The following is a 26095-nucleotide window of genomic DNA, read 5'->3' as shown; positions in this document are numbered from 1 at the left end:
GGGGCAAAAGTTTGTGTTTGTTTTGTTTTTTTTTTTTACTTAAAAATAGGCTCGTTTATTAACATTGATAAAATTAAAAAAAAAAATGTTTAAGGCATTTTCTTTACCAAATCACTGAATTAGGATGATTTCTGAAGGCTCGTGTGACATTATGGGTAGTGAAAAATCAGATATCATTACATTCATATATAGAATTTTAATCAAATTAAACTGAAAAGTTTTTCTTTTTTTTTATTGCAATAATACTGTAGAATAGTTTGTTTTACTGTATTTGTAAATTATAAATTCAGCTGGTGTGAGAGTCAGATATTTTTAACTCTATGATAATTACCAGCAGAAACAGGCTTTCATAGTTTTTTGTACTACAAAAATAAATAAATATGCTTAAACAATTATGCAAAGAAATATGGTTAATTAATAATTCATTCATTAAACCAAATAATGTCCAATATCACGAAACTCCATGAAAAAGCTCTCATATCTCTCTCACACACACACACACACACACACACACACACACACACACACACACACTTTTGCTGGGAAATTACGGCATATGGTCTAAAACACAGACCCACAGCACAGGTTTTTAAAGTACATGATGCAGTGAATAGCGTTCAGTAATATTTTGATTAGCCAATAAAACGTGTACCAATTGGCTTGGAAAAATGTACTTTTTGTGTGGTTTGTGTGGGCATGTCATGTCTGAGCAGCTCAGACATTCACAAATATTGTTTTAGGTTCTGTGTGCGGTGACTTGCGAGGCGCCCGTGTGTGTCTGTATATGTGTTACCTGTTGCAGCATAAGGGCTTGTTGCTGTTGGAGTAAAGCTTGGAGCTGAGGTGGAGAGAGGATCTGCTGCATCTGCTGAGGAGTTATCATCTGTGGGGTCATCATTGCCATGGATACAGGCACCTAATAAAAGCAGACAAACCAATAAGTGACCACATGTACGGTTGTGCGTGTTTGAATATAACAATCTGTTACAATGGGTCTGTACTCAACTAATGGGTCTGTTCAGCAAAACAATGCTAAATGCAAATTATTAACATTCATATGATAAAATAAACAAGCTTATCAACCGTTAAGATGCACGATCTGGGCCCAAAAACAAGATCACTGTGCTAAATGGTGAGCGATAAGCATGTATCCCTCATTTGAACATGATACAAAGCCATTTCTGTTTCTCTAGCATCATAAAGGAATTTTGTACTTCACTTTAATTAACTCTTTATCCTGTCATGCCAAAGAGAGTACACATAACATCAGCTCTGTTGACACAATAGAGCTCCACACTGCTTGCATTGTAAAACCCTGGCAGTTTTTCCAAAAGAGAGCGAGAAAGCGTGTTGATCAAATCTTCCCTTGAGTATGTAGTCTTTATCAGCCTGAAAGTACTTCAATAAACATAATATTATGATTCGTTATCTAGAGAATCACATCTTTGGCAAAAATAACAAACAGTCTGATAAGATAGCTATCGGCAGGAAACAACTTGCAACAGTCTGGAATTGAGAGCGCAATTTGCTAGACAAGAACGAGGCGTAAAGATGGAAGGCGTGATTCTTATCTTATGACAAATATGCAGAAAAGGAGAGAAATGGAAAGAGAGCCAGGTTCAATAATATTTTTTTTTCCTCTGCAAGCCCAGTCAGGGCCATTAGTACACTTGCCCTACCGACATTTTCAATGGCTCCACTGCAGAAAACCCCATATTAATTTTGAGCAAAACATTTCATATTAATATTTATATTTTCCACTTACCATGATGTTTTCAGTGGAAGCACATTAAGATAAATGAAAACAGTCTATACGTAATTTTTTTTTTTTCAATTCAGAAGTTAATGTATTTACACAAATGGCTTTACTGAAAAATAAAAAGCAAAAAAAACCCAACTGTTTAAGTACATTCACACAAGTCAAAGGCATAAAACACATCCAAACATGATCAACAGATGCAATGCTGACCCAGTATGGCTAGTGGCAGTACATCAGCTGTCCAGAAACTCAGTAATATTGGTCATGGTTGTTGTTACTGTTCGTGTCTCTAAGAGAGAGATGGTTTGAAAAAGCCAGAAGGCAGGCCACTAGTACCATTATATCCTTTAATGCAGTAGGACCGGCCACTCTGTGAACTTATGGGCAGCTTTTTAACGGGCCAGCAAATTTCCACCAGTACAATTTGCGGCTGCTTCCTCGAATGCAACTAGCGATCTTCCACTGAGACACACACGCACACACAGCCGCTCTGTGGCGTTCCATTTATTTTCCTATTTACTGCTCAAGGGCCAGAACTGATCATCTCCCTGCAACTGCTCAATAAAAATAAAGCTATTTACAGGCAACGGCTGGCTTGAAGCTGACATACGAGCGCAAACTACAATCCCGCATAATACGTACATTTATCTACATTTTCCACTCAAAGGGAATCAAAAAGACAGGCATCGCCGTGACGGCTTCCCAGTCCACTGCCAGTCCGATCTGATATTTGCATTCATTTGTTTTCATGTAGCGCCTGAGCGCTCATATTTTCAGCAGTTTATCTATTCGGAGCTCGAGGGCTCGTGGGGAGGGGCGGAGGAAGGGGGGCGAGATAAGGAGAGGAAAGACGAAGAGAGAGAGCTGTCAGACGCAAATTAAATCTGTAAAGGGCTGATTTGACTTTGTAAACAAGATTGGCGGTAAATACGAACACTGGCTCTTTTTCCCGCCGGAAAGAGGGATGAAAGCTGCCGCTCGTGAGCGGTTATCGGTGACTGTCCGATACTTTATTGTAAACGTCCCTATCACAATCAAACGAGCCATCCGTATCCTTCACTATGAAGAGGGGGGAACTCTTCCCAGAATCCATGACAGAGACAAAGAGGCAAAATTATGCACTCTTTTAGCCTCTATGACTTATGCGCCACAAGACAGACGCATTTTATGGGCTGGCGTGCCACTCACCTTGATTAATTATAGGCGTGACGCAGGTGAGGCTATGTTAGACTAGCGCTTACAGCTAAAGCTAACAAGCACCGACACATTTCAGCCGATGAGATCATGCATCTGATGCCATCGAGGGCGAGCATTTCGGCCCTCTGCCAAAAGTCAGGTACAAGCCTTTGATGACTTACACCAAGGGTTAAAACATCAAGGGCCCAACAATTACAGTTTGAAAGTGAGTTTGTGCATCTAGGGAGGAAGAGGCGTCCAAAACAAAGGGAGGGCGCCATCCGAGGCAAGAGACTGCTGAAGGCCGGCCAACCGGGGAGGGCGAGATGTGCCGTGTGTGTGTCTGTGTGTGTTTGTGTGCGCAACGGGGGAGACAAAACGTGAGATAGGGCAAAAGAGGGGGCTCGCGTGGCGGGCGCTTGGCGTCACGCCAATTTGCCACGCGCGGTTGCTTGTCACTGGGAAAGAGCGAAATGAAAACCTGTAATTAATTGCTCCTCTGCATCCCATTCTCCCGCGGTGACAACCCATACATTCTATTTTATACACACGTTCATTGACATTTTCAAGTTGCAGGCGTAATAATTACCAGAGTTATAACACCTTCTATTGCGGCGCGACAGTGGGATTGACGAGCCGCCTGAATGCTGAGTTGTTAAGGTTTGACGCCATTAATTGCCCCTATAATCTAATATCACAAAGGCGGGCCATTACACACCGTGAGCGGAGCGTGCAATTCGACACTACGGTTTCAGAGCAGTGCAGGAAAACAAAAGCGCGCCATTAGGGACTTGACGGCCGCTAACAAAAGCGCAGCACAATGCGGAATTATATTTTCATTCGGCTTTGTCTCTCGCCCATAAATGATTCCCCCCGTTCATTTGCCGCTGAATAGACCCAGTAATAGAGGAGCCCGAAACCCCAACCATTTGAAGTCAGGCATTTATTAAATGCATTTAATTTTTTCCTTCAATTTTTTTTTTTTTTTTTGCTTTCTCTCTTTAAATTAACATGCAACGGGAAAGAAAGGCAGGGGAGATATTTTGCTCGATGAGTAGAAGCAGAGCAGCAAGCACCTTGCTGTGAATTATCAGGACTGAACACTCATTTACTATATTTGAAAAACAGAGACAAAAAGCATTCTGTCTGCATGTGATGAGAGTGAATAACAAGAGAGATTTGTTGCGATGTGTTGCCAATAAAGGGCTAGAGATCATGTTCTGACCATTGGAAGAGGGCTTGGCCTATTATTGGAGTGGCTTTAAGATTACGTAGATGCATTATTCAAGAACTAAATGAATGTAGTTTAGATGAAAAGACATTATATTTCATACTAAATATTTCAAAAATGACTTAAACATATCTATATATTTATAATAAAATATTTAAAATACATAGAACTGTCAAACAAATCTCATCCAAAATAAAAGTTTGTTTACATAATGTGTAATGTGTATACTTATTTTATACACATTATTTGTATTATTCTATTTTTTATATATATCGTAATATTCACATATACCAATAATGTACAGTAGCAAGAAATTAATCTGCAAGCAATGCACACACACAGTTTTGCATTTATAGTTCAGGTAACTGGTTCAAAAAAGGCAAAGATTAGCAAAACTGGCATGGAGATTGCATCCTTAAAGAGTCCTATTCCAGTTGAGAAATTGACACTGATATAAACAGAAAGGCTAACAGACAGCTTGTTTTGCAATAAAAGAATATAATAACAGGGCTTATGCTATTATATGGCAGCCGAACCTTCAAGCCTCCACCAATCAGTTGCACGCATGTCAAGGGTCATCTGCTGAGGGTTGCTCAGGTAGAGGGTAACATACAATACGGTAAATGGAGCCCATCTATACAAGCAAAGCCTCTTTTCACACTCACCCGCAGCTTTGAGTTGTAAGTGGCAAGGCGTCTGAACACAACTATCTTTGAGAGAGTGCATAATATATAGTGTGCATTTGATGACCACCCCCTAAAACCATCTCCACAAGCTTCTGAGACTGTCTGCTAATAAGCCAGCTTCAGTGGCACCTCTGGTGCCTCACACCACCATTAAGATTCACCAGCGCTGTCCGCATGCACCACGTAGAGCTACCCACTACTGACAGGGGTCAGCTTCAATACAGAGAGAGAGAGAGAGCAGCGGGGGAGATGGCCGTTCGCAGGGAGCGGAGCAGTAATTAGAGGGGCTATTTGAAGAGCGAGTTTAACTGATTAACAAAGAGAAGAGATGGGAAATGAGGGAGAGAGAGAGAGAGAGAGAGAGAGAGAGAGAAGAGGGAAGCTGAGCAGCAAGAAGAGCGATGCGTCCCAGAGGGTCATAAAGGAAGTAGTAAGGACAGAGAATGCATTCCAATGAGCCTTAATCTGACTTTTCCTTTTTTTCTGTGCTTGATAAATTACAATCAGTCTTATCAACCAGCCTTCACTCTTTAAAACACAGACACAAGGACGATGATGTGAATCTCTCGTGACCTTACAGACAGACCCACGGCCAGAGCCCGACATTGTGTGGTTTATGCGGGGTCTGAACCGGAACAAGTGAGAGTGTTTCAATACCAAATCCTCCTCAGCACAATATACTGTCAGTCTGCCAAATGACTCACTTTCATTAAACTAAAACCATCCGCACTTAAAAGCATTTTTTTTCTCCCCGAGCTGTTTCACCTGTGCTCCTGGATTCAATCTGATTCCATTAGCGTGGATATATGGAACGTCTCAATGTATTCCACGATAAGTTGTAACCGTTTCTGCTCTAATGAAGTGGCCACTCAAATTATTTGTCTTTTAAAAATAGATTTGTGAGTTGTGGCACATCTTGCGAGGTAAATAATGCACGTTGCACTTAGAATAAACAAATAACTTTTTGAAAAAAATGCTTAAGATTGGCATTATGAATGGGAGGGAGATATATTGAATATTGATGACATTAGTAATGATTCATCTGTCAATATTTAATTAGACAACATCATAAACATAGCAATAATTTAAATGCACTTTTTATTTGCCCATTAAGTTTCCTCTTTCTCACCATTTCTTCACATCTTACGAGCATGAGAGCATTAAAACAGAAATGTTTTAATAGCCTCTCTGATTTAAAATGAAGTAGTAAAAAAACATTAGAATTGGAAAATGACAAAATATATATTAATAAATATTCACATAAAATGGCGTATGTAATTAGACAGATATATAGATAGACAGAAAGATAGATAGATAGACAGATAGATAGATAGATAGATAGATAGATAGATAGATAGATAGATAGATAGATAGATAGATAGATAGATAGACAGATAGATAGATAGATAGATAGATAGATAGATAGATAGATAGATAGATAGATAGATAGATAGATAGATAGATAGATAGATAGATAGATAGATAGATAGATAGATAGATAGATGGGCTACATCCTTTTGCTTCATCACCTTTTTTTTATTTATCCCTATTAGCATTTTCAGGATGTTTAAAAAAGGCAGCAAGTACAAAGGTATAGAGGAGATCTTCATTTTGGGAAAGGTCAACCTCCCAGTAATGAGCCGTACACTAAATTATGGTATTTAAATAAATGGATGATGATGAATGCATATCCATTCTCTAGAGGATTCTTTGCCATTCCATATTACAGGGTAATTATCACATGTAGTGCCACGGTGCATACAGACGCGCACACACAGAAAGGAGCAGCAAAAAAGTGGGTGAAAGAGCCTCAAGTGAAAGCATATAAAAACATGTTACTAAACTTTGGACAGACGTGGCAAATCAGCTCCATAAAGCCGTAATTGGGACTGGCTGAGTTCTTGAAAGGCTTTTTATAGCTGGAGAGGAATAATATACTCGTCCATATAAAGGGGGAAAATCTGATAAACGGCCCTTAAAGTTGAAGAATTTAGAGAAGAGCACAAAGGTCTAGCACTTTAAAGACTGCAAGGGAACTCGGCTCAGACTTGGGAGTATGAATTACGACAGAGCAACGCTCGCGTGGAAAGGTGGCCAAAGAATCACTATGACTATGTAAAGAGTGCACCAAATCTAAAACCCTGGTTAACACGCAGGAAGAGTTTAGTTCTTCTACAAAGCTAAGATGAGAAGTCATATAACAACTAAGTGAAACAACTGGCCCTCTGTGGTGAGTGAGAAATGCGAGGATGATTAACTTGTAAAGTCTTAGTGAAGCGCACAAAGGCACAGGACGGTTCCTAAAAATGCAATGGCATGAGAAAGAGCATCTTGGACATCCTAGACTTGTTAAATGCTCCACAAAATTATAAGATGCGTCAATATTCAAATTGTATCAAATGGAATAAACCAACATTTAAATAAGTGTTATGCCCAATTAAAAAAAAATAAACAAAAACAAAGTTCTACTAGTGAATTTAGGCATCACAACATTATAATGCACAGTATAAAAGATATATTCATTTTGAGATATTTGAGGATCTCTTAATTATTAGTGTTTTTAAAGATTTATTTAGAATGTATGCTGGACAAAGAGACTTTTACACACACACACACACACACACACAAAAGGAAATCAGAATAAATATCTAAATATCTAATACAACTATGTGATACTCATAAATCATGAGCCACAAAATGCATGATTCTGCAAAAGCTGGGGATCTGACAATAGGTGGCGCTATAAAACATGACAAATATAAACATTTAGTGTGCGTGAGCACATGTGTAATGGAGAAAGATGGAGGCTTATAAAGTTATAATGAATATATAAACACCACAGTCAGTCAATCTCAACAATCCATCTTCAAGCTCACCGGCAGACCGCGGGGACCTTGGAGTGGGAGGGATAATTGAAAAAAAATGACAAGGAGACGACTAGAGGAGACATCACACGCGGGCATCCATGCACATGCGGGACAACATTCTAGCGCTGTTTACCCCCGTCAAAAAGAATTACTCACCTCAGCGATGGAAGACTGGTAGACTGCCTAACCGCAACCCACACTCTCTAATTCTCTCTCCTACTGCACTAGGGTACCTGCAGTCTGTGCTGATGGCCATTATGATCAGTTTATTCACGGGTGCGCTCGTGAGTCTACAGCCCAAGGGCTCAAGCCGGTAAACAAGCCGTCACATCTCATTTACACTACAGCGCCATTAATCGCCTCACAAACCAATACCAAGCGCTGGGCCGAGAGGCGAGAGGGAGACTCCGGGGAGGGAGGATGGAGGTTAAGGCTGGGGTTGTGGAGGCTCAGAGGGGTCCGAGACAGGGGGCAAACAGGAAGAGAAGGGGTGGGGGAATGGTGTACACAAACAAAAATGGAAGGGACGGGGAATACCAGATATTGGGAGGGAGTTACTAAGATTGTACCACGAGAAAAAGGCTAAAAAAAAATCTGAAATGCGATGATTTCTGTAGAAACAACACATTTTGTATACAATTATATATTTAGATATTATATGCTTACAGTTGTTAGTATTTTTTATTATTATAATAATAAAAAAATTATACACATACACATATATATACACGCATATATACTTACATATATACATATATAAAACAAACTGGTAGCAGTGTTTGAGAACGTGGCTGTATGCAGTTACACATGTAAACTGTTACCTCTGTCTTTTTAACCTTTATGATCACCTTTCATCTCTACCATATCGCTACACTTTGCAACGATGCTAAACTGCTACATGCTAACTTATCTTTAATATATTTACCCTTCACCCATCAAGCTAAAGCAGAATGTGTTTATCAACACATGAACGGAGGAACAAAATGCCTCCACTGTTCCTCCAGAATAATTCTCTTCTCTTAATCCTGACAGGAGGGGCCAAGAGGTCACATTTCTCAGGTGGAAGCGATAAGGGAAGCTAGGTGGGGTTAGCATAAGGGGGCGGGTGGGAGAGCATTTAAACAGTCCCACCGCCACCTTCAAAAAGCCTGGAAGATATTAGCCTGCATGTGGAGAGTGAAGGGTCACTATTGAACGGGACGCGACGCTAAAGAGGCCTGTCATTTTAATAACAGGCCCGCTGAAAGGCTGCAGGCGCTGTTACCAGGTGGCTCTGTGATGATGTCTTCCAGGCTATATAGAGGGGTCCTGGAGCACACAGCCACCTTTTCATAAGCTAATTTGTCTAAAACCCCCCATCGCCGCCCCCATCCCCCAAGTTAGCCCCATTACCTCCCACAGGTATTTATCATATCGCACTTCTTATACAGTACATGGAGGCGGTGCGGGTGGTTTTGTTTGCGATGGCTTGTCGCTATGCGCGTGGTGTGTAATAAAAGCCAGCCACCGGGGGCTGCAGGGCTGAGCGACTCCAGAGAAGCAGAGAATTCAGGGCTGTCACTCGCTTATTTTCACCCAGTTCAGAGCTGGCATCTGGGGACCGCTTTCTCTGACAGCGTTCGGACAGCATTCGGACAAATGAAAATCCGCCGTTGCGCGAGTGCCCCGAGTCGGGCAAGTTCAAGTGGAAAATCCCCCCACCACTCCGTCTTCCACATCCCTCTTCCATTAGTGCCTCGCTTTCTTGCGGACGTCCCTCGCACACACACATCTGTGGCTCTATCTAACGCCTCACTGCCCCAGAATAAAAATGACAACAAATTTCCAGTGGAACACAACAGAAGAGATGACTGGGGTGCGGAAATATAAAAGCCCATTATCGACCGCGTTCATTACACTTTTCACTCATGTTTCAGATCAAAAAATGGACTTTTACACTCCACTGCTCAAACCCAAACTCTGAAACGGCCACCGCGGCCCTGGGTGTTTCTCCTCTCGCTCTCTCTCTCGCCGTCTTCAATCTGTCAGGCCTCTCGCATTCTGGGTCACCCTCTCTAACCCTCTCTCTCTTCAAAACAGCCTCTTTGAAAAGAGGGGAAAAGTGCCAACTAAGCATTTCCACTTAATGGACAAAACAGAGAGTTTTCAAAAACAAAAGTTCAAGAAAAAGGGCTCCATCCAGTACGCATGGTCTCATTCCCCATTGATTTGAGATGTCTATATACGTGTCGGTTTCCAAAAAACGCCAAAGTATTCTTATCAAAACCTGCTTTTAAGTGGCTATTTGCATGATAAGTGCTGCATTGTGTTTTTACCACGAAGAAGAACAAACACGAGAGGCAAATTTTCATGAGGGTCGAAGGGCACTTTAAAGTTCATGCTGTAAAAGGTGGAGAGGTGGAGGTTCCAGCTGGAATCACTCATCTCTCCATCGGATCATCTCGGATGCGGTGCTCCCTTCACCCAGTGCTACCCTGGCAACGCAGCCTCTCTATCAACGCTCAAGAGAAGGAAACTAATTAGCATGTCTCTAATGAGTCTTTTCATTTTTTTTTTAATTAAACGAGGTCCTCAATAATACATGAAAAGAGGACACTTTTTCTTTTCAATTACCAACAGAGATGGGACTGGAGCCACGTGTGTGTATGTAAAATGGGTCTATATAGCCATGATGATAAATTCTATGCCCTTTTCATCACCTTAAACACAAAGATAAAAATACTACCAGAGTGTAATGGGGCCTTTAAAAAGTGTGGATTTTATTATGCTGCTAATTAAAAATAAAATAAATGAATAAATAAACAAACTGAATTAATATAACCAAAAGATTGGGGCATGTAATCAGGGTATGACAGTAAAGACATTTACAAAATGCTGCAAAAGATTTCAAATTAATCTTGTTCTTTTGAACTTTCTATTAAAAAATAAATTAATTAATAAATTTAAAAAAAAAAAATCAGGAAAAAAAACCCTGCACTATTTCCACTAAAATATTACATAGCACAAAAGATTCACCATAGGAAATGTTTCTTGAGTGCCTTCTCATCACAGGAACAAATTACACTTTACTATGTATTGTAATGTATTAAAATAGAAAACAATTATATTAATTTATTATATTTTAATTTGTGTTATCTACATACACAGGCAGATAGACAGACAGATAGACAGAGATGTAGATATAGATATACCTATAATCAATGATTTTTCAGCCCTGTCAGTTCCAAAACAAAAAAGAATATTATGCTAGAATGAGAGAAAGCCAAATAATTCATTTTAGGGAAGAACCTGTTGGTCACAGCCAAGGTTCTGGAAGATTCAGAAAAACCTCTAATGTAACTTCTGCCTTCTTTGTCAGTCATGAAGAGGAAAAATCTAATTATCAGGCACCAAAAGATTTCTTTGTTCATCATACCACATTCACATCTTTAGAAAGACCTTGCAAGGAGTTAACCCAACTGGCAGCCATTTTCTGTCAGGCTAAGTTCATTGACTAGTTTAAAAGACTTCCATGCCCTGCTTTCCCTGCTATTGGACAACAGCTTTAAACACCCTACTGAACCTAAAGCCTTTTAGAAATTGTAAAAAAACATTTGAAATAAGACCAGGAGATATAACAGCAAGAGTCACTTGATGGCTAGCTGTTGAACAGCTGAAGGCCTTTTCGCAAAAGCATAAGTGGTATGACTTGTCACTACAAAAAAAAAAACAACAAAAAAACAAGTCAGTACTCCAACATGACTCGTAAATCTATACAACCAGACATTTTTCTTGTTTCAGAGTCAAGAGTAATGGAAACACTCCGCAGCGAGACAAACAAGAGCTGGTTTGCAGTGCCTTAAACTCTACAACGGAGCTCAGAATGTACTCAGAATGTGGCAGGGAAGGGTCGGGTTGAGGGTTGATGCCCTGGAGCAGTGGATGAGGAAGTGACACTACAAAGCGGGATCTCAGGGCTCACCGTTATCAGTATTCAGGGTGGTCTTGTGCTGAGATGGGAAACACTTCTCCCTAGAAGCCAAAACAAAAATCCTCACCTGCAGCTCTGCTGAGGTTCATGGGTCGACAGAGGTCAGTGGATCAGACTACAGAGTTCATCATTTCACATGAAATCATGGTGTGTAATCACCACTATATAACATCCAGCACGAGAACACGGTTGTCTATAAGCTCTGTAACTCATTTTTAGAAAGAAAATGTGATCGGCTCTTCTGATCCCTAGATTTGTTTAGAGCCCTTTTCAGTGCAAGTCTTGTCTTCAAAAAAAAAAAAAAAAAAAGTGAAATTAAGCTAATATCTCAAGTCTTCTAAACAAACTGCATGTTTTGAGATATCAGCCATATGTAGCCTAAACAATACGGGACGAGTTATGCACTAAAGTTTAATTAATACTTAAAGGGAAAGATAATACAAAAATGAAAACAATGTTGTTTTCAAACCTGTATGACTTTCTTTCATCTGTTGAACACAAGAGATGATATTTTGAAGAAAGTCTAGTGACTTTTTTTTTTTTTTTTTTTAAAGGGACATTTTTTTTATACTAATCTTCCACAGAAGAAATTAAGTAATGTTTTTGTCAAAATTTCCCTTTTAAAGGGTAACTCCACCCCAAAATGAGAATTTTGTCATTAATAACTTACCCCCCCATGTCGTTCCAAACTCATAAAAGCTTTTTTCATCCTTGGAACACAATATATGATATTTTATATGATGAAAAACCGAGAGGCTTCTGACTGTCCCATTTACTGCCAAACAAACACGGTTAAGGTACAGAAAAGTATTAAACACATCATCAGAATCTGCCATCAGTGGTTTAACCGTAAAGTTATGAAGCTATGAGACTGCTTTTTGCACAGAAGGAAAACAAAAATAATGACTAGGATCATTTGAGAGAGTATAGGCTGGACACGTACACTCTTCTGTGTCAGCCACAATGCAAGGATGCACGTATCAAAGCATACATACATGTAGGATAAAGTCATTATTTTTGTTTTCTTTACAAAAAAAACACTGATAACAGATGGGAGTATTCAGACCAGGTCTTGCATACTTTCTGGATCTTGACAGTGTTCATTACTTGGTAGTCAATGTCACAGTCACAAGCCTCCCAGTTTTCATCCAAATTATCATAAATTGTGTTTCCGAGAACAACTGAAGCTTTTAAATGATTAATGACAAATTTTCATTTTGGGGTAGAGTAACCCTTTAAGTGAGCTGTCCCCTTAGTCTAAGCAATGGTAAACGTGATGCTTGCTTAACCAAACACCACAATTTAAACAGGAAAGGAGCAAAACCTGTTCAATAAGCCACATCAATCATCAAAATGTCCATCGACAAAAAAAAGCAACTTGGGGAAAAAAGGACTCTGATAAAAATGTTCCCTTGATTTTCCTCTTCTTGACTTTTCTTTAGCTCAACGAGCACACTGAAGCAAACTTCAGCCCAGGGTTCAATCTAATTAGTGTGGTTTGTTAATTAAATGAGTGCGCCACTAACGAGGTAACCTGCTGTTCCTTGATAATGTTAATTACCCTGAAGGGAAAACCTCTCAACACGGTCATTTAAACTGTCAGCTAGCATTCCTCCTGGATTATTGATGATTTGAAAAACTCTGGGCAGCTCTCACACACCCCTTTTTCTCTTTCATTCACTTGTACTCTCCACCATCCACCACTTTTCCTGCTTCATATTAGGGGTTGCCTTGTTTGCCTTCCTCTCTCCTCCATCTCCATCTCGGCTAAAAAAAAAAAGTGCTCTCTAATCTGTACCTATATGTCAGTCTGTATTAGTCTCACAAAAGTGTTTATACAGGAAGAAGCATGTTTCATGACTGTGATAGCAAAGCGTTATACTGGTACATACATGTGAGTGCATCTTGTCACATTTGACAAGTGTGTTAAAGGCAGTTACTACCGCTGGCCCAATTCGACGTGGCAGGCTTGAAGACTGCATATCTTACAGACAGCAAGAAACACCAAGATAAAGCATAACTAACCTTCATGCGATATGAACATTACACGCAAACACACATGCATTACTAACACACACACACATATATATATATATATATATATATGTGCTTTAATAATACACTGTCAATGTCATGTATGTTGGTTTGCCAGATATCGCATTGAAAGTAACTGAGCAATCCGCACTACTCTATTCTTAAGATCCCTGTTTGTGTGCGAACAGATGCTACAGGAACGTGCACTCAAGCTAACCTTCTGCCCGATGAGAAATGAAGTTCAAGATGTGCCATTGTTCAGGTCTTCACTACAAAGAGCCACATTCACAACTATCTTTACAGCACAGATAGGGGGATGGGAGACAACCTGAATAAGAACTTTAATAGACAAAGATCTGACAAAAATTGCTTGGTGGTATAGCTAAAACTTTTTTTTTTTTCGATGTCCATGAATGAACTAAATATTTACACCTAATTTTCATTTGCATGTGCCAATGTAAATGAGTAAGTGAACGTTTTAATCAAATTAAATCTAATTTTTAATGAATTTATCAGAGAAACTTTCTAAACAAAGAATAAAAAAAAACATGTAAGGTAAACTGGTCTGATACTTCTATAAGAATTTTTAATTCACATAAAAAGTGTATATGACCATATTTGAAATCCCATAATCCCATATATTCAACTACTATCATCCTATTAATAACAAGCTAATCTGAAGTTGTGAATGATTGTCGCTTATTCTAAAGTGTCACCGTTATATTTCATATATATTGCCCACCCTACTAAACAAGTAGAAAAGAAAAAGGCCAAAAGCATGATTTAGGCTAATTACAGTATTAATATGCTTACATCTGTTTGTTAATGATATGAGCCTGTATCTATACGATTTTAAACCCTTACATGTGGTTATGTGTGTGGCATTCGTACCTGCACAGGGCTCTGTTTGACCTCGTTGCTGCTGGGGGAGTTGAGTCCTGTGGCCTGCTGGAGGATGAACTGGCGTGCTGCCTGGAGGGCCTGTGGACACGAGAAACAGAGACAACACAGCGGTGAGCACCACACACACGCACGCACACACACCTTTACAGTCGGCTTGCATTTCCTCAAAATCACAGGAGAGATACACTTAGCACTGCACGGTGGGCCCCACCTGTTTGCCAACCTGAGTGTGTGGGGGCCCCCTCCTGTACAGAGCCAGAAAGGGGCCTTGCTTTCTCCTCTGAGAGGGAAAACACAATTCTGTAACCCTACCGCACCCTTTTTTCTTTTCTTTCACACTCTCTCAGATCATCTGTCCACCGCGCTGCCTGCTATGTGGTTTGCTACCCTACGGACAGACGAAGGTGGTATTTTTTAGACTGCACCCGCACAGGATCTTTGGTCCAATGGCAAAATGTACCTCTCAAAACAAAAACACCAGGCAACAGTAAATCAGTGGGCAAACAGCTTTTTGAAGAGCACCATCAGGATGCACATTTGCTTCCTGGCCCTGAAGAGAGAGAGGAAGGTTACATAGTAAATATTGATTTATGAAAAGATGGAGGGGGGTGAAAAGCCCTTTTTAAAAAAAAAAAAGAAAAAGAAAAGAGACCTGACACCAAACATAAATCCTTAGAGTCATACGCTGATGCATATGCTTACCGAAAAAGAAAAAAAAAGTCATAGACTGAAAGCTTTTTAAGTTTTAGACATTTTCAGCCAGCTTTAATAGTTTGCCAAGCTCTAATCCCACTTTGTAGACAAATCTATGGTTTAACATTTACTGTCATTAAAGGGATAGTTAACCAAGAAATGCTCCATAAATATAAAAGTTAATACAACTCATGTAAATTATATTCAGTCTTTTCAAGTCATGCAACAGCTTTGTGTGAAGAATAAACAAAAAAGTGAATAGTTTTTAACTGAAAATTACGTTTCAAAAACATAATAATAATAATCATAATAATTCACTACTGGTTTTACATTATTATATTTTTTTTAATCAAAATCACCCGGTAAGCATTTTAAAAACAATTACCCCAAAGATTTGAACTTTAGTGTATAGATATTGTGATTAGTGGTATTTGGTGTCAATATACCTTTAAAAAATTGTACATGTAGTGTTATTTTTTTCAATGCCTGGTCACTTTCTGCTACTTTTGGAGAGGAAAGTTTTACAGAAGACAGTAAGTCTTATGAGTCAAGTAAATAAAGACAGAATATTCATTTTAGGGTGAACTATCCCGTTAAAACACGGTCGCTTAGCACTGATCTGATATCAGTAATAGACTGTTAGTGCTAATAGCCATTATATCAATTGCAGAAGTACTTACTGGCTAAATGTGTGGGAGGGTGTATTACAAAGCCCAGTCCAGGACCCTCTAAATAAATGGTGCCAATCCATTTAAGAGAAATACACCTCTGTCTTTTTTTATTGTAGAGGGTGGGGGTGGGGGTGGGGTTTTACACAGAGAGGGGGCCAAAAAAGGCGAGAGGCCCCCAATACTATCGGCACATGAGAGAGAGAGAGAGAGAGAACATGCAGTGGTCGGTGTGATGAAAACCATCTGCATCAAGAGCACTTGCTACTTTTGCTGAGGTCGCAATTGAGCGCTGTGCACACGCACACACACAAATGCATTTGTGAACGCACGCACATGCTGTGCAGGAACCCCCTCCCAACCCCCTCCATCTGTACACATGACCTCAGTGGAGGGCTGGATAAGCTAAAGTGACCGGCAGCACCTCCCAGCTACGACTAGCTTTGAGAATATACACTCTACTGATGGCATGTGGTGTGAATTACTTCTTACAGACACGCACACACACATACACAAAACCAGAGACAACTTGGACCAGATGGTTGTCTGGCAACAATGATCAACAATTGAACAAAACCGCTGCACTGATTACCACTTTATTAAACTCTTCTTTGATTTTCATAAACGCCACAATTATTTGGATTAAATGGTAGCCGTTTAGTGCACACATTTAATCCAAAGCAATTTACAGTGCACTCATTTAATGCACAGCCCCTTCTGGAACTACCAGAGGTTAAGTGCCTTGCTCAGGGGTGCAATAGTGATAGATTGTGATATCAGTAATTTGGCAGTGACTAGGTCACCCCTAAATAGGACCACCCCTAAATTTGTGTTTCCAGTACAGCCTTAACTATTAAGCTAAAACCCCTTCTGATTTGCTTCATGCTTTCTTTCATGGACCTTTACATTATAGTAAAAGAATAGTTCCTCCAAGAACTTTAGCATCATTTACTCACCCTTATGTAATGTTATGACTTGTGAAAGACAAAACAAGACTCCAAGCATAATGTCTGAGCAGCTCTGTTCCATACAATGGGAAAAAAAAAAAACTTTTTCATACTTTTATCAAAGTGTTTTATAATGACAAAAATAAAGAAAAACATTAAAAAAACTAAAGATTTATCCGTTTGGTAAATTATCATTGCCTTGTGTTAGAGGATCCGGAATAAATACACAAAGTGTATATTTAACTACTTTTATAAAATTTTGCCATTATAAAGTACTTTCAGAAACAGTTTTTTTGTCTTTTTTTTCATTTTTGCCATCATAAAATCACTTCTCAGAGTTTGTTCTGCACTTTAAAAAAAGTACTGAAAAGAAGTTGTAAAGACATAATATAGTAAGTGAAGAAAAGACTGGGATTTTAAATATTTCAAGACTTGGAATGTAGTACACAAATTGTATGGACCATTTTACAATCATTTTAATTCTTTTTTTTTAATATATATTTTTTGCCTTTTTGGAGCTTGTTTTCTTTGCATGGAAACAAGCTGCTTGGATATACTAAAATCTCATTTTATGCTATCTCAAAAGTAATAAGATGAAATTGGGGAGACAAAAACAAAAAAAAAAATTGAGCGAACTATTCCTTTGGGAAGAAAGGCAAAATACCTAGTGATGAACAAGTGGTCAGTACTGCTGGTCTTAATCATGATGCACTGAGCTCAGCAGCGGAACCGGAGGCTGGCGGCACTAAACAGGCCCAGAATGAGAGCGTCTGGGGCGGCAAGTCTCTCTGAGCAACAGGGGAGAGGCTCCGTTCTGTGGCTGGAGAATCTATTGAGTCTGACTTGCCAATTTTATTGCTTTCACGAACAGTGGAGGTTAAAAAAAGATTTGGAGTACAAACAGGGGGAAAAAATGCTTTATAACTTCCATCCATACATCTAAGCAGGGAGTGAAAAACACATCCAGATTTCAAACGGGAACATGAGTTGCTTCTTTCTTCTCGCTCACCTACTTTCATCTTATCTCTCTCTCTCCCAAAGCCTTGTGGCATTCGCTGGTGAGTGCTGCACCTTTAAAGAAAATATGAGGGAGGCCGCGGATGGCCGGGTCCAACAACAGTTCCATTGTGCTGTTGAGTTAGACAGGTTTTATTGCAGAGCAGGGCGGGCGGTCGGACGAGCCAGAGCGAGAGCGAGAGCGCGCGAGAGAGCGAGAGAGAAAGAGAGAGAGAGAGAGAGAGAGAGAGAGGGAAGGGGAGGGTGAAGAGGTCAGAGCCCAGCTTGGCGGCCTTAGCAGCACAGTGTGTGAGTTCTTCTGACTTGTCATCGGCCCCCCCGTAAATCAACACTCCTGACATCGCCTTTAATAACAGAGCATTTTTTAATTCAGCAGGGTCGTGGGGGGGTGGGCTGGAGGGTGTAGGGTGGTCGGAGCGGTGGGTGTAGGGAGATTCAGGAGGGGGGCTCCCTCTTTTTTCCCCCTCTTTCTTTTCCTTTTTCTCGTGGCTCTCGCCCTCCCCTCTTTAACGGGCTTCAGAAAAAATGGCTGACAACTGGGTTTCTTTTCTTTTTGCAGGAGAGTGGGAAGGAGGGGGCCCTCGGGTGAGGGTCCATTATGGGAAAATAACAGGGAAGAATTCATTTTGGCATACGCACGTAGTACAACTCGCTCTCGTTCTCGCAAAGTTGTGACAGTCGCGTCCGCGCGAGCAGACGTGCCCGTGTCCAATAATAATACGGCCGATGAAATTTTTGAGCCGCTCTAGGATGGACGTTCCAAAACAACGCGGTAAAACACACAAACAGGGGTGATTGCGCGCCTCTTTCCTGGATGTCCCAGCTTCTATTCATTACGCTCAGGTTGCTTAAGTAAACACGACTGGGAGGTGATGAATCGGAGCCCTAATCCGCCTATGTTTGTGGGAGTGAGAATGAGGGAGAGGGCAGAACGCGGGGCGCTCGCTCACTCGTTTTTTCTCTCTCTCCTGTAAATCTAAACAGTGAAGTCGGCTCCTCCGCGGACAGGTGGGCACCATATGCTGGAATGATCCATCATCGCTGACAGAGGACCATTGTTGACGCCTGCAACGTCCCCCCGCAGCCGCCCCCGTAGAAAAACAGAGCCCACGGTGGGCCGTCCATGGGTGTGGGTGGGTGGATGGTGGTGGAGTGGTGGGGGGTTCAGGGTGGCACGAAGGGTCAGAGGGAGTCATGTTACTGGACTTGGCGGATCCAGAGCTGAAGACAGACTGAGACTGCCACTGTATGCTGAGAGAAACTCGGGAGATACTGATGCAGATGAGGGTAGAAAAAGGGAGGAAGTAAGGAACAAAGTACAGTCCTTTATAAAAAAACTAACGGAGACAAAAATATATAAAATTGAAATGAAACTAGGAAAAGAGAAGAGAAATACAAATGTTGTCAAAATAAGAGCATATATAAATAAATCTGAACAGCAATTAGGTTTCAGAAAAATCTAATGAAAAAAAACGGACTAAACCTTAAAGTGCGAGATGTCACTTTTTTCTTAAATTAATAATTTCTTTTTATATAAATATAAATAATTAAATATCGAATACTTGAATACAATGTTAATTCTGTCAAGGAGAAAAGAAATTAGATATTTAACAGACCTGAAATCAGAACGCAGTTTAAGACATTGCTCTTTTCTTAAACTGATGAGACCCGCGAGATTACTGAGACATTAACCAGTCTTTTTCTGAAAAGAAAAAAAAAAAAAGTTTCAATTGTTGTCTGTTTAATCTCCTTGCATTCTAGGCAAAAGATTTGAGATCTCTAATAGATGTAATTTGTCTTTCCTATTGGCCTGTGCACATCAACTTTATGAAACCGATCTTGCTGCTGGCCACACTCGGCCAATCAAACCCCCACCTCGGTGCTGACCTCCAATCAGAGCTAGATATGATGTGCAGTTATTTATAGTTGGCTAGCGAGGACCCTTTTAGAAGAGGTCAACAAAGTAACAGTGGTGGCCTCCCTCAGGGCCGCAGCACTGCGTTTTTAATTCATTCTTAAATAAACCCCTGTCAACATGCTCCACTTACACTCTGGCTTCTACTGCCAAATGGCATATTTACCCGCACTCGAAGCTGCTTTGCGGGATTATGTCACACACTGCCACTTGACAATGTTTTTGTCCTAACTTCTACACAAAAATTAAAAAAAAAAAAAAAAAAAAAGTTTACCTCAGATCATCAGGGAAACAACTGATGAAGAATTTTAATATTGAAAAATCTATATTTCATTGTGATGTAGGAGAATCAACTGAGATAGCAAAGAGATTATCCCTTCCTATGCATTATTATAAACAAAAAAACATCTACAAAATATTGTCTAACAAATTTGAGTGTCTCAGTGCCTTGTGGAGAAATTTTAGACTTAACGTAAATAGGTGAGGTCAGTTTTCTATTAAAATGAAGAAGAAGAAGAAGAAGAAGAAGAAGAAGAAGAAGAAGAAGAAGAAGAAGAAGAAAAAAAGCTTTTCAAATGTACTCTGTAATTTGTTCACACTGTTTAGGAAAGCAACAGGGTGTGCTCTTCTGAGTAATGTTACCTACCTCATGCTACAACCACACGCACGGACAGATGTGGTCAGACGTTCTGCAAACAAACCCAAACATGCCACAAAAAGTCTATTTTAAGGGTGTGAAGACAGAATATATTTCCAATTTACAAAATGGCAGTTCATAAATAACTAGCCAAAGCTTATTTTCCCCTCACTCAACATCAACGGTGTTTAAGGTGGGACTGGAATGTGAACATTGCTACAAAAAACATCCTGCACCACACCGAGGAGAAAAAAAAGAACCAAACTTAACCTTCTTTCAGCAGCACAAACCGGGAGGACTTGTTACACTCGGGTGCTTTTGTTCAGCATGCACCCTGCATGATAGCCACCTCCAAATCAGGAGCGGAGAGACGAAGACAAAGGCGCCCTTTTTTTCCCCAACCGGTGCCATTCAACCTTAAAGGAAAAGTAAAGCTATTCCAAAAGCTGCTTCTTTTGAGATTCTGGCTTGATCCTCCTGGAATTAGGAAGTTCAGCTTTCTCCTTGTAATGCGTCTAAAAATGAAGACTTGAGCTGTTTCTGTTTGCTTGCATTGGAAGAGAGAAACAGAAGAAGAAGAGGGGGGCGAGATGAAAGCAAAGTTTCACAGATGTAATGCAAGCTGGCATCCAAAACGTCACTCATGTGAGGGATTTGGCAAAAATAATCATACCTGCTTGTACAACCTCTTCAAACTCTGAGTAACTACAGGCGCACAATGCGCCCGCTCCTTTTCCTTTCGCCACTTCTGACGGCAGGCGCTTTATTACTCACGAGTGTGACAACTTGTGGGATTGCTTTGTATCTGAATGGCATATTTACGTGAAGCGTGGCTTTCGGTAGCGGTTGCTTGTAATGTATCAAATGCATCACTGTCAGCTGCCAGAGGAATCTACAGCCGCAGATGTGTTTGTCCACACGATTGAAAGTGTTACGCACCGTCGCTTGTGGAGTCTTGGCCTGGCCAGTATGAACTTAACTTTCCAGAGAGACTATCCGCACCAATAATTACTAAAGGATGAATTATTGTTTGCCGGAGAACCAGACTAGCTCTATTTTAATGCTGGAACGCTCCAACACAGCTGGTGACCAAATGAGCTTCGTCTACAGCGGCTTCAGGCAGACATACTGGGCCTGTTAGCAGCTGTCCACCCCGGGCTACGGGATGAGGTGTGGGTTGTTCGACGGGATCGGGTTTACAGGCCCGGGCCAAGGTTTCGAAGATCTTAACTTGGTCCCCATGACTCATTACAGTCGTAGCCTGCAGAGCTGTCCAATTTCACGGTGGGTTACAAATAAACTGCACTTCTGACCATATTTCTCTCCCCCCCTCCTCGCTACTTTTTGGCCCAAGCTGGATTTAATTTGCCACTTCCTGTTCCATCCTGCGGTTCGCAGTCACTCGTCACATTTGTTTTTGTTCAAATCCATTAGAACACGCATTTGAAAATGGCAAGATCGAGTGAATTATTCAATGGCGAAATCATCTAAAAACACCCGCCGCTGTCCCTTTTTGCCATTTAATGTAATGTTTCCGCAATATAAAGGCTACGGCGAAACCTTAAAATTTAAACGGCTACAGCAGACTCCCATCGGCCATTAAAATGAGGAAAGGGTGAATTGGAGCCAAGGCAATAAAAAAATAAAACTAAGGGAGGAAAAAACTTCAAAATATGCTGTAATGTTTGAAAACCCTGACCGCTTTGGTTTTTTTTCACATCCTATTTTTCACAAAGGGGACCTGTTTGAAACTTGCTGCCTCTGCTGCTTTCCAGATGTGCGTTGCTCACCTCTAAGTCCCCAAAAATGTTAAAACAAAAAGCCTGCTGGAGAAAAAAAAAAAAAAAAAAAAAAAGTAAATATGAGCTGCAACACGATAGCAGCAGCAGCGTTTCGGATGTCAGAGAGATTTTGTTTTTGAAAACTGTGAAAGTTTGCGAGGTCTGCATGACTGTTGAACTCATTAGGGGAAGGCGAATGGTGAAAGAGGCTCAAATGAGCTCATATGTACCTGGTGTCTCTCTCGGCAGTAACTTATCCCCATGTCCCATACTGAAAGAGTGAAAGAGGAAGTGTAATCCACTATGGCTGGGCTCTCTGGGCATCATTACCTCGTTGTTGGCACCGTGAGCTCACTTTGTAGTGCTGAGGGCCACAACATTAGTGAGAGTTCAACACCGAGACAGCTCGGAGAAAGAAAAAAAGAGGGAGCTCGGAGAGTTCAGGATACGGGTCGTCTCGAAATCCTCCAGCCTCGGCAGCCGCACAGCCGGCTAATTGATGGCAATTGCACGGCAGTTTTGCTGTGGTTTTCTTAACACCGCCCTTCTGGCAGCCAAACAAAGTTCTACTTGATAGGGTTTCAACCTCTCTCTCTGCTGTGCGGACTGCAAAAACTAATAAGCAAAAATGGACTTTCAAGGTCTTGTCGTATTTGAGAGCTTTTCAAGATCTTGGAGCTGGTCTGCAGGGACGGATCGGGGCAATATGAAGGTGTTGGGGTTCAATGTGAGTCACAGCTTCAGTGACCTAGCCCAATGGGACACCGTCCAAAACAATCCTCCTACAAACACATGCTAAACAGACTGACCATGATGAGGATAGCACTAACTGGCAACAGCGCTTCCCGTCCAAACCAGACATATGGGACGCATTTCTTTGTTATTATTAATAAAGAAAAAATTAATAATACGCGCTTGGGATGTTGCCAAAAGCAAGTAAGCTAGAAGAAAAGACACATGCGGTATATTGTTAAAACAGAGGGTCACTCGAAACCGCTTGCTTGGAGAATAACTATGAAAAATAAAGCTTACGTTTTTAGTTTGGTTTTGATTTCACACCTGGTAGTGGCTAAACCCATCTTCAGAAAATAACTAGAAAGAACGATTTGTGTTCACACAAGAGTAAGGAGGTTTGAAGACAAGTTAGGAGGAAATAAATCGTAGCAAGATGAGGCCCCATCTCGTGTCTTTAAGCACAAATAGTGATGGCAAAAAGGAAGCAACTACTGTATTGTCCTTTCTCAAAATCTTCTACAGCGATGCACCAACATGAATGCTATAAAGCAAACATGCTTTCTTTTAGCAAACCCTTAACAAAACCGAACCAGCTGCAGGTTTCACATGTTCTTCATCAATATTCAATTACATCAGTAGCATCAATCTATATCATCAATCTGCGTCGCTCGGCACAATGCGGCCTTCATCTCGCTTCTATCCCCACCCTTGGCTATTAAGGAGAAGAAAAATAGAAACCAACATTCTCTCTCTTCTCTTCCCCGACGCCTCTCCCTGTTGACTTTAGTCTCTTTTTAAGATGGCAAACACAAAGAGCAAGCGGAGGCAAGCTAATTAGCAACACTTAAAAAGGGATCTGGCTTCATTGTTTGCAGTCCCTCGCCCTCACCAGTTACCAGGGCAACAACTTTGAGAGTGGCGCTGTGCATATTTCTTTTGCTTTTTTCTTCGTCTTCTTTTTGTTTCCCCTGGGGGTTCTCCATTTTTTGGAGCCTGGAGAGGGCCGTTGGGAGGACAGAGATGGAAAGTGGAGGGGTCTCTTATCCTGAGCACAGAGCGGGGGCTTCTGGGATGGCGTAAGGTTAGGCCTCTGCATTACACAGCACAATACAGAGTTCTAAGTGGGCATTGAAGGCAAGGAAATTGGGCTTAGTAAGTACGTGTGTGCGCTTGTATTCACCATGGTTAAAGGAAAAGTTCACCTGTATCAAAACCATATGACTTTCTCTTTCCATAGAACCAAAAATAAAGTATTTTGAAGAGCATCCAAGCAGCTTTTTTTTTATATAAAATAAAAGAAAATATTTTTCACCAAGTGTTCCAAAAAGCCATTCTGCCCATTTATATATTTAAATTATGAATGTCATATTTGGTTTGAAAATGTGCAATATTTTCAGGCTACTCCTAACATAAAACCCATTGCGCAGATGCATGTTCACCAGGGCTGCCTTTATTTGATCAAAAATACAGTAAAAACAGTAATGTTTTAAAGTATTATTACAATTATAAATTACGATTTTCTATTTGAATATGTAAAATGTAATTTATTTCTGTGAAGGTAAAGCTGAATTTGCAGAATCATTAGATCAGCCTTCAGTGTAAAATTATGCTTCAGAAATCATTTTTAATATGCTGATTTGGTTCTCAAGAAACATTTCTTACTATTGTTAATGTTGAAAATTAGGCTATTGTTCTACTTAACATTTTGTGGAAAGAGTGAACATTTTTCTCTCTTTTTTTTTTCAGGATTTCCCCTCAGGATTTTTTGATGAAAAGAAATCCTTGAAACCTTGAGCCTTGTCTTTATTGACATTTAATCTAACACTAACTAATCAAATCTTGTCCTTGAATATATTATGGTATTATTTTATTTATTTACACCTCCAAAGTTTAACTACTTAAATAAACTTTTGGACTTTTTTTAATATCTTAATTTTAAGATGAACTTTTTCTTTAAAAAAGTTAGGAGTGGCACCAGTCCTTGACAATTTACTCTCTTTCCACCTCATCTGTTGATTAAAGCAGAGACAGCAAAACACATGGCAATTAGCGTCAATTATGGCTGCTGTATCCTGACGTGGAGTCCAGTAGGAAGTGTACTCAGGGTAAAAGAAGCCCTCCCTCTTGCCTCACTAACCCTCCAAACTGAAATTCCCTCCTTGCCGCCCTCCTCCTCCTGCCCCTGATTTTCTCCATCCTTCCTCAATTCCTCTCCACTTCAACTATTACCTAAATCTCCCCCTCCCACTTCTCACAGCTCTCTCCGAATCACTAAATCCATTCTCCTGCCCTCTTTTTTTCCTGTCCCCTTCCTTTTCCTTCCTTTCTGTCCTCCTCAGTGGTTTGTCAATCAGCTCTGAGGGAGTTATACCTCCAAATGCCCACACATTAGTATCCAGCTGAGAATCTTTCATAATCGCCATGGTGACTAGAAGAAGGTCAATGCTTGATGTGCTTCAAGTATTGTCTATGAACTGCCCAGGCCATGGAAATTACAGGCACGGAATAAAAGGTGGTTTTGTGGCACCACTTTAGACAGTAGGAAGTGAGTGTTTGTTGGTCTAAATCTATTATGTTTGAGCATGTTTGCCAAAAACAAAAGGTTAAATGGCTTGTGAGAAGGTGAAAAAATGACGGTGTAAAATTAAAACTATAGAGTGTGATAGTTTTAAACACATTTTAACATCAGTGTTTTGTTTTATTTTTAAATAAAGAGAAAAGTTTGCTTTTAGACTTTTGGAAACAACAAATAACTGTAGGTGATTTGCCATTTTTTTTGCCAATATCAGACAAATTACTCACTAGTCCAATGTTTATTTTTGCTTAAAAAAAATAAACAAAATGTATACTAATAATAATTTTAATTAAAATAAATCAATTACAATTAAATACAACAATATTAAATAAATACACTAATCAATTAATAAATAAATGTACTGCTTTGATTCTTCCAACCAACACCAGAAATCAAATTTCACATCTTCTTGTTGTCGCAATTATTCCCATATGAGCTTGTGAGTCATTATTGTAAATGTGATCCGTGTTGGTTGACAGTGCTACTGTGGTCTGGCTGTAC

At 40.2% G+C, this 26095-nt stretch overlaps 1 protein-coding gene across 1 annotated transcript in view; it reads right to left on the bottom strand.

The window, feature by feature from the left end:
• The window catches only part of foxp4 (forkhead box P4), a 119678-nt gene that overhangs the window by 46597 nt on the left and 46986 nt on the right, over nucleotides 1–26095 (bottom strand). Inside the window, exons 3-4 of the mRNA XM_043252382.1 lie at nucleotides 14615–14704; nucleotides 794–916 (exon numbers count right to left, since the gene is read on the bottom strand). Coding sequence (XP_043108317.1) covers nucleotides 794–916; nucleotides 14615–14704 — 213 coding nt within the window. The remainder of the gene's footprint in view (nucleotides 1–793; nucleotides 917–14614; nucleotides 14705–26095) is intronic.

This window comes from Puntigrus tetrazona, chromosome 11, assembly GCF_018831695.1.
Source record: "Puntigrus tetrazona isolate hp1 chromosome 11, ASM1883169v1, whole genome shotgun sequence".
NCBI classification, from domain to species: Eukaryota; Metazoa; Chordata; class Actinopteri; order Cypriniformes; family Cyprinidae; genus Puntigrus; species Puntigrus tetrazona.
This window is presented reverse-complemented; position numbering and strand designations above follow the sequence as displayed.